General features: G+C 31.9%; 1 protein-coding gene across 1 annotated transcript; it reads right to left on the minus strand.

The window, feature by feature from the left end:
- Nucleotides 1-20: 20 nt before the first annotated feature.
- Nucleotides 21-9297, minus strand: LOC143071983 (uncharacterized). Its single transcript, XM_076246720.1, has 9 exons — nucleotides 9144-9297; nucleotides 6645-6755; nucleotides 5408-5620; nucleotides 4370-4408; nucleotides 3722-3832; nucleotides 3275-3424; nucleotides 2612-2623; nucleotides 1088-1111; nucleotides 21-263 (listed from the first exon to the last, which is right to left on the minus strand). The coding sequence occupies exons 1-9, from the start codon at nucleotides 9232-9234 to the stop codon at nucleotides 196-198; spliced, it is 819 nt and encodes a 272-aa protein (XP_076102835.1). The 5' UTR covers nucleotides 9235-9297; the 3' UTR covers nucleotides 21-195.
- Nucleotides 9298-10318: the final 1021 nt, after the last annotated feature.

A 10318-nucleotide genomic window follows, 5' to 3' on the forward strand; every position in this document is an offset into this window, starting at 1 on the left:
TTGAAATTGAAATAATGATGTGAAAAAAATACTCATCTTTTTTATTTTTCGTAGATTTACAGTCTTTGAACTAAATTTTATACAGATAATGATAAGTTGAATGAATAATGTCGTATGGAATTTTCATGGTGATTGTACTTTGCTTTGGTTTCACGAGTTGATCTTGGTTTCTGATGTTGGGACTAAGAGAAGATGTTATTTTCGATTCTCAAATTCATGTACATTGCTTCTTTTCAAAGAAATGGATCTTTTTCTTCCTATAACTGAAAAAAACACACTCGAGAAGTAATCATAATGTCATTCTTCCAATCCACAGTAACTTGAAACGTATACACATATTGGAATTTGTAACTGACTTTTCAAAGCATAATTGAACTCTCTTAACGTAACGATTAATATAACTCGCATCCTTGATATTTCGGACGATCATGTAGTATTTATAATTCTTTTCTCCATTTAAACATTTAAATATATTATTTCAAAATGGCTACAAAGTGTCATATAGGAAAAATATGTTACGAAAACATACAATTCTATCTTTAAATTACAATTAAATGTGATCAGGGTTTAATTATACGTCGTTATGAATAGCCTCGATATTAGTTGTATTTGGCAAAATCTTTCATAATTTGGGATCCTCAATCCTCACCAACTTCGTACTTTATTCGCCCTTTTGAACTTTTTTTTCAATCCCGCGCCTCTTATGTGTCTCATTAGATAATACGCCCATGTGACGTATACATTTTTAAGCCTGGTATATAAGATGAGTTTATTTACTGTATATTATTTTAATTAATTAAGTTAAGACAACATTTTGAATACGAGTTTATAACTGAAACATGATATGATTCACACAATTTCGTACTGTATTTGGCCTTTTTAACGTTTTGGATTCGAGCGAAAAATGATGAGTCTAATGTAGACGAAAATTGCGTCTGGCATAAATTCAAAATTTAATCCTGGTATCTTTGGTGAGTTTATGTATACATGTTTACTAGAACTAATAGGGTAATGGAATTGTTGAAGAAGAAGAAAGGCAGTTTTTGTTTACTTTAATGATACAATGATCAATTAACAAACTATTTACCAGGGTAGTTCGCTGCAGTTGTTCCTACAATGAAAAAATAGAGATAAAAATATATCAGCGAAATGTTTCTGTCACTTGTTTTGTGTAACATGTTTGCGGTTTCCGCTTTGTTGTATTGAATTGCAAACGATTTAAGTAATCTGAGTATAATTAAACGTTCAAATTGTAAAGGAAATAGTTATACAATATTACAATTACAAGATAAGTAATTTTCAAACCTAATTAGTGCATATATAAGGAGGTTACAAAGGGTGCATTTCTTTCTACCACAAACGATGCAAACGACTAAGCGCGCACATCTTTTGATCATTTGTTTCTAAAAGTGGGACGAAAGATACCAAAGGGAAGTCAAACTCATAAATCTAAAACAAACTGACAACGCCATGGCTAAAAATGAAAAGGACAAACAAACAACAGCACACACGACACAACATAGAAAACTAAAGAATAAACAACACGAACCCCACCAAAAAACTAGGGGTGATCTCAGGTGCTCCGGAAGGGTAAGCAGATCCTGCTCCACATGTGGCACCCGTCGTGTTGCTTATGTGATAACAAATCCGGTAAATAGTCGAATTCGGTAGGTCACATTCATCAAAGGGAAGGGGATTGTAGCTACGACGTTAGGAACATATCCGATATCAATTCTGAAACGGTTATTCAATAATGGTCAACCAACTCGTGATGGCGTCCGTAAAATTTCTAACATACGTTTGCAAAGTTTACATAAATTTTGACAAACTATGCAATCGCTAAAGCATGCGTCTACAGTTTGTTGTTCGTCGTTTGTTAGTACAAACGCTACATTTGTTTCTAACTTGAACTTGATTAAACGATATACTTTTTCTATGTTTGTAAAATATCTGTTTACCAACAACATGTGCATGCATAATTGAAAGTTCAAACAGGGTCAGTAAAGACTTATCAAACGTTGTTTTTGTTTCTACTTTCGTATCGTTTAGGAAACAACAACAAACGCCACACAACGTTTACAAAATTTTGGTTAGAAAGAAATGCAGCCAAAGTATATCAAGATACACGTTTAGTTTAAACAATATTTTATTCAAATAAATTGAATTGAATTGGGCAACAGACAAAGTCTATGTAAGGCCTCTCCGCACGTTAAATTCCAGTAATTAATCTTGATTCATGTTACAATAGAAGCAACAACCAAAACAACACACACACAAAACTGAAAACGTACATTTAAAAATCATATTTGCACAATAAAGATGGAAGGATACACCGATGCAAGCATGTCGTTCATACGACTTTGGAAACTTATGTTGAGCCCTCATTTGGTCCAATTAATTACAAACGAAGTTAATAATTCTATTCCGGCGTTGTTATGACGTAAATTGAATTTTAAAGAAGTCGGACGATTCGTCTAGCAACCAATATACAAGCACTAAAATACTAAACTCCGAAGCTCAAACACATTAAACGAATGGACATCAACTGTCATATTTTTCATAATTCACACCTTATTTATGAAAAAAATTATCTAAAACTGTTTACACATACCTGAAGGTGTACCTGTAATTTAAATGAAAACAATGTGAAAACAATTCAACACCAACAAAGATGATATTTCTTTAAGATTTTTGTGAAGAGCAATTAAGCTTTTTTTTTATATAGCGGAGATAGGATAATGACAAAAACATAGGAAATAGACAGATTTGTGTTGTTGTTGCGTGCATTCAATGTATGCGTAAACTTCTTAATATGCAATTTTTATTTTTCCTGTTTTCTGTAAGTCCTCCAGATTTCATATCATTGAATGACACTGTGTATTTTCAAAGCTATAATATGTTCAGAAATTAAATGAGGTTAATTAGATAAATGTTCAAGGTTTGAACAGATGATCATGAATATGCTCTGATACATCTTGTGTTTAAAAGTTTGATTGTTAGAATTATTCTTTACAGAAATACAGACACATGTATCAACGAATGTTTCGCGCATTCAAGAATGACCAGTTTTCTTTATGAATGTGACATACAAGTTTTATCACTTCCAAAAGGATTACAGCAATTGTCTTTGTTAATTAAAAACACTCATCAGTGACGCTCGAATAAAAAAATGTTAAAAAGGCAAAAAAAAAAAAGTACGAAGTTGAAGAGCATTTAGAACCATAATTCCTAAAAGTGTTACCAAAGAGATGATTTTCATGAAATGGCTTCTTACCAGCAGTACTACCACCAGAACAGAAGCCGCAATGTTGGTTACAATTTTCCTCTGCCCAGTCTTTGTATTTATCACTTGTACATATTTCTCCAGGATATCGGTAACAGCTTTGTATTTTATTTCTGCATGGGGGTTTCACAGTTGTTGGTCCTGTAAGATAAATATATTTTATTCTATATTTTATTTTCGAAAAAAGCTAAATGCTTAACCATAAAAATAATATACTATTTTTATATGAATGTTATCATAAAAAATTTCAATTGTTTCAATTGTTTTTATATTTCCTAGTCTACAAATATGAGGTTATATCAATATTGAGTTTGATTACCAGCCCTAAAAGCAGTGGTTATGGAGACAAAACCAAAAATCCTATTTAGTAAAAGTTTACAGTTAATGAACGAGCATCTCTTTGATTTAATAAACTCTTAAGAATAAAAAAATACTCACCACCACAAAACCCACAATATTGTCTACAGTTGTCTTTTGCCCAACTATAATATGCTCCGTGACATGAAGCTTTTCCATATTGTTTACAATCGTCATGTTTATCTACACATACTACAAAAAGAGCGAAGAAAACTTTATATATTTTATCGTATATTTTCACTTTAAAACTTGGATTTTAATTATCTCATCAACATATTTATTCAAAACCTTATCAGTAATTGATCCTGCTAATTTTAATATTTATATAGACATTATTGTGTTGAATTCGTGGTGGCTGAGTGGTTTAAGTATTCTGAGTAGTCTTTCTACAGCATGCATGCACCGTTAACATTTATATTGTTAATTCGATCACAGCACGTGATAGGTGCGTACGACTCGGATATCAATAAACTAGAATGTCTAGTTTTCCGAAGGAATGAACATTCAGATATTTTCCTTAATAAAAATAAACTTGCCACCAAGAGAGCTAACTATCCTTTAGTCTTGAAATGGCTTTAAACACTAATAATCAATCAGTAAATATAATAGCGTTTGTTGGTTCATTTGATTTAAAAAAAAATAATTGGTGTAACATTTACCATTTTAAAGAGTAAATGACATTCAAATCAAAATGCCACCAAGTTATTTAAAAAGAATATTTATACATACACGCCGGGGATATAGTTGTGATGGGTGGTAACATATTGGCTGAAAAAATTTCAAATAACTAATAAAGGTACATGTATGAGGAACATATATATATCTTTTGTATTACTATGCAATGAACAAATAATATTATGACAAGCATCATTATATATTTTTCGGATGCCTCAATAGTCAGTGCTTTTTTTTAAAAACTTAAATGATCTATAACAAATCTTTCATAAATTCTCCGTATAAAGATTTAAGATAACTCCCCAAGACAGAGTTGACCTTGGATGAATTTGTCTATTAGATCACTTTTGGTCATATAGCCCTTTTATTGTGATTTAGTCTCATACATTTATAAAGACACATGTTTTAGCTTGGATGTTTTTGATGAAGATAAAAACAGGAAAACTATTCGGACGAACGAAAAAAATTAAGAAATCTGTTTTACATTTAGAATGTAATGTAAGAAACATTTTCAAGTACTGCATATAAAAACATAACAAAACAAAAATGAAGGCCTTCAATACTATAATTACACCAAATATCAACGATATAATAACTATAAACAACCGTAGATAGCTAAGCATGATCAGTCAATTATATCACCATACAATAGGCATATATGCATATCATAGCATGCTCGTCATCATACGAAGAATCTAGAGATGTGAAGAAATACAGAACATGGCTGCAAAGAAATTCATAGAAGGCAAAAACACCGGAGACTCTATCTAACATTTTAAGAATTAAACAGGCAATCTCGGAAGATTTCATGAAAAATTAATCTGATGTAATTCGGAATATGATCAATCGAATGATATCAATGTTTGCTAATAACCTGAAGATTATGAGTTTAAATAACTCAAAATTTAAACAATCAAAACCTTAACAGAAATATAGTTACAAACTTATTAATATGAGATGTATCCTTAAATGCAGAACTAGATGGGAAAATATGATTAAAATTATTCACATTCGGATTAAAAAGACAATATATTCAGTTGAAATTTATGCACATTGAATGTCTGATATACTGGATGTACATTATATGCCTACCTGGACATAATCTACAGTATAAACGACAGCTTTTATTAGCCCACGCAATATACTTTTGATCAGTACACACAGATTTCCCGAAGATGTCACAGTCAGTTCTGGTGTCGACACAAGGTAGTGCCGAAGTTATTGGGCCTATCACGTGCGATGCTGTAGTAGCAGATTGTGTAGTTGCTGCAGTTGATGTAGTTGCTGCAGTTGGTGGTTTATTGACTAAATGACATAAACGCACATTGATAAAATAAAATATAATCATGAAGATAAAATAAACAAAAAAAGTTTAATCTCATTCCTTCAAAAATAAAGTTTTTGTATTTCGTTACCTATACATTTTTTGGTAGTATATTAACGTTTTTGTGAAAGGAACTTTCTGCGTGATTTTGGTGTAGGATTTTATTTAAAATTCGAAAAGTCTAACCAATTAAAGAACGAGGAAGAGTTATCAGTATTTTTTATAGGAACATATTTGATAGTATTGTTATATTGATGTGGAATAAACCTTCATGATCATAAGCATTGATGGAGCCTTCTTAAGGTTTCCATTTTTAAGGGCTAGAATTTGACACAGTACAATTGGAGTTGAATTTACGCACAATGTTGACTGCTGTAGCCCACGTTTAAATTATTTTCCTATTATATCCGTTTGTTTTGCTTTCAATACGATAGTTTTTAACTTATTCGTTTATATGTATTGTTGCATTAGGTCGATAACTCTGCTGCCTGGTGAACTATTAGTACCAGAGGGAATCTCAAGCTCAGTAGTCAGTACTTCGGTACTGACATGATTTAAACCCATCCTTCTTAAATTGCCCGTTAATAAACTTTGAGCCAAGGCTCCGTGTTGAAGACCGTACCTTGACCTATAATGGTTTACTTTTATAAATTGTTATTTGGATGGAGAGTTGTCTCATTGGCACTCATACCACATCTTCCTAAATCTATTTGAAATTATAAAGAAACTAAGGTTTCAACTCCCTCAGGCAAAGCTAACCTAAGATGGATTTTACCTTTTTAATTTTATTCGTCAAATACCTCTTCAAATGTTTCGCTTTTTATATATCCTTGGATTTCAAATATTCGGCTTTGAGCGTACTTGATAAAGATCAATACGGAAAAATGCTTCATTTGCAATGCATTGTTATATGATATTATGTATCACGTATTATCCCTGTTTGAAAGCTAACGATTACTTTAAACAAAATTGATCGGTCGAACATTATACTTGCATGTTTCTCACCTTGGCAGAATCCACAAAAGTGTCGACAATTTTCCATTGCCCATGCTGTATAGGGGTCCTGGCAAGCTCCTTGGTCAAAGGAAATACAATTTGTCATTTTATCCGTACATACTGAAAATATAACAACATTGGTATAATACAAATGTCCTTATCTTACATTTATTTTAATAATTATAACTTAATAAAAGTATACTAACTTGCACTACGATGTCTTACTCGAAACAAAAGGTTGGAACATTGATTTATATGAATATGTGTAATAAAGGCAACGTTGTATACGACTGTTCAATAGTCATTTTCAATTATTTTCGATTTAGCAAAAGCAAATCCGGGTAGCAAAGAAAAATAGTTATCAAAGGTATCAGGATTATAATTTAATACTCCGACGCGCGTTTCGTCTACATAAGACTCATCAGTGACGCCCAGGACCCAAAAACAGAGGAAATCACATGAACTATAAGAAAGCAGCAAGAGAACAAAACAAAAACCACTGAACTACAACAAAAGCAAACGCCAACATGCATATAAACGGACACTAGATTTCAACTGCCATATTTCTGACTTGGTACAGGAACTTTTAAGAATAATTGGTGGATTGAACCTTTGTTTTTGGTTAGCATTTTAATGGTATGTACTAATTCTACATTTGTCGATAAACGTTTTCAATTATGTCTTGTATAGGTGTCATGATACAATTTAATGATGGATAAACCCCTAAATAAACCTTATATGTGAAATATTAATACATGTTAACACTGTAACACGAAAAGAACCGTTTTTAGTGCTAACAATTTGTCTTCTTAAGACGATTTTGCGAAAATCAAGTGTATAAAATTTGAAGCCTTGCACATAAGTTAGCACTGCCGTCATGCAATAATTAATATAATGAATATAATTATAAATTTTATGACCAAAGATGCTGAAATTATTTGAAGCACTTCGGTTTGTCTACCCTAGGGCATTGATGATCGTACCCATATTTGGAAATCTTTTTCCTGGTATCTATGATGAGTTTATTTACACCCACTGGGTCCATGCCACTGCTGGTGGAGATTTATTTTCCCGATGGTATCACAAGCCCAGTAGTCAGCACTTTTTGTGCTGACATGAATTGTCATTGATATGGTTATATTTATAAATATTAACAGTTTACCAAATTTTTGGATTTTTTTAAATACTAAGGCTAATACCTCAGACATAGATGACCTTAGCTGTGTTTGGCAAAACTTTTAGGAATTGTGGTCCTCAATGATTCTTCAACTTCGTACTTTATTTTGGCCTTTTTAACTTTTTTGGATTCGAGCGTCACTGATGAGTCTTTTGTAGACGACACGCGCGTCTGGCGTATATACAAAACTTAGTCCTGGTATCTATGATGAGTTTATTCTCAATGCTATTATTGATTTGGTTTTCAAATATCTTTATTCAATTGCAATTGATAAGATTATTATAAACAACACGCTCGTTTATCATACTAAATCAGAAGGCTTGTATATTTTACGGCTTTGGAATACCACTTGATTTTGTGAAATTTTAAGATCCCCAATACATAGATTCAACTACTGAGCAATACCAATACACATCGATCTCACTTATAGAGTGAATACGGATTATAAAATGAATTCATCCTTTCAATAATTTCCTTGACGCTTTAACGAGTTGGTTGACTTTCATTGGATATCTGTTTCACATATGAAGATAGATATGATGCAATTATCTAAACCATAATCTTATCCAAGTTTCTCGAAAGTGACTCCTCCAAAATATTTTATCGACTTGTCATCGGATTTGTTCTTGCATGAACAACACAGTATGAGAAACGTGTGGCAAGGATATGCTTACCCTTCCAGCGCACATGAAATCCCCCCGATTATTTGGTCGTGTATGTGTTGCTCGGTCTTCAGTTTTCTATTTGTATTTGGCAGAAGGCTGTCGGTCTTTTTGTCGTTTGTCGTTTTTCGTTTAACTTGGCGTTGTCACTCTGTATCCGAGTTGTTTGGTTGAATATTTAATTTGTATAGTTTGTCTCTCGTTCAAAAAGTTTGGAAATGATATACACTTTTTTTCTCGCTAAATAACTATTGCTTCAAATTTAAAACTATATCATCTGTCCACCTCTGACAAATAATCAACAGTCTAATGAAATAATAAAACAACAGGCTATATTTAGAAATTTTCGACTGATCTTGTTCTGGCGTTGAAAATTATGTAATGCACATGTTGAGTATATAGTTCAAATATAATGTGTTATAATGGCCTCCTAAATAAATATTGCAAGTGTTTTTTTAAGAGTTGGTCGCACTCCTGAAAAACCAATTATTAAAAAAAAAAACATCTACTCTCAATATGTGAAATGTAGGGATTATTGTCCAATTTATTTCAAATGTTTATGGATAAACAGCGTAATATTACCTGCCGTTTCTTGTTTTCAAAAGTAAGACATTGCCTTATGAAAAAAAAAAACCAACATCACATGAAATAAATATAATAAAAACATACGTGCATCAGCTATATTTCCTGTTAAGAACCCAAATGCTTGACCATAAGTCTGAATTAAAATTGATGACAAAAGTAATAACGAGTTCAACATTGTATACTGTCAAGATACGGCCTAGAGAAAGAATGATCAGATAATACTTGCACTGTAGACAGTCTTAAGTGATAAGATAATATAACATTCAACTCATCTAGACAGAGAAATGTCATTCTTCATCGGTATTATTTAATACTTTAATCAGTTTAATTTTTCGATATATTTTGTAGTAAAGGTTGTAATATGATTCTTCAAATTAAAAAGTTAATATTTTTATATACTTTCATAGGTAAATAAAGGCAACAGTAGTATACCGCTGTTCAAAATTTATAAATCGCTGAGGCAAAAAATAGTCAATGTAACAACTATCTTTTGCCCACTTAAGTTAGTACAAATTTATTTAATAATAGAGAAACAATGGCATATTATGATGATAATATGTTGAATAACTTCAAATAAACATATGAATATAAAAGTTTGATTTCTAATTCTCCTACGGATTTTTTAACATGAAAGTTATGTACAATACAAACGTAGTATGTTAATGCTTAGTAAACGTCACATTATGCAATGTACAAAACAGAAAACAGGGTAATGAAAATCTATCAAAATAATTCACAGTTAACCGAATGATAGTATTCAGTGTTTCATCAGGGCTAAAATACCCTGCTAACCTATGCAAACATCACCCGTTACATGATTCAAAAATAGCTAAATTAGAAACATGGCACAGTTCAGATAGCAACAGCGACGTTCAAGTAACAACAGATGTAGGTAAATAAACTCATCATAGATACCAGGACTAATTTTTGTACATACGCCTGACGCGCGTTTCGTCTACAAAAGACTCATCAGTGACGCTCGAATCCAAAAAAGTTAAAAAGGCCAAATAAAGTACGAAGTTGAAAAGCATTGAGGACCAAAATTCCTAAAAGTTTTGCCAAATACAGCTAAGGTCATCTATGTCTGAGGTAGAAAAGCCTTAGTATTTAAAAAAATCCAAAAATTTGGTAAACAGTCAATTTATAAATATAACCATATCAATGATAATTCATGTCCGCACAAAGGTGCTGACTACTGGGTTGGTGATACCCTCGGGGAAATAAATCTCCACCATCATTGGCATCGACCCAGTGGTTGT

Source organism: Mytilus galloprovincialis, chromosome 4, assembly GCF_965363235.1.
Source record: "Mytilus galloprovincialis chromosome 4, xbMytGall1.hap1.1, whole genome shotgun sequence".
Taxonomy (NCBI): domain Eukaryota; kingdom Metazoa; phylum Mollusca; class Bivalvia; order Mytilida; family Mytilidae; genus Mytilus; species Mytilus galloprovincialis.

Excerpts from the sequence above, each read along its gene's own strand:
- LOC143071983 (XM_076246720.1), bottom strand. The coding sequence starts at position 9,234 with ATGTTGAACTCGTTATTACTTTTGTCATCAATTTTAATTCAGACTTAT. Across the intron at positions 5,621-6,644 it reads CTTTTGTGGATTCTGCCAAG|TCAATAAACCACCAACTGCA; the intron begins GTGAGAAACATG and ends TATGTCATTTAG. Across the intron at positions 264-1,087 it reads AACTGCAGCGAACTACCCTG|TTATAGGAAGAAAAAGATCC; the intron begins GTAAATAGTTTG and ends TGTTTTTTTCAG.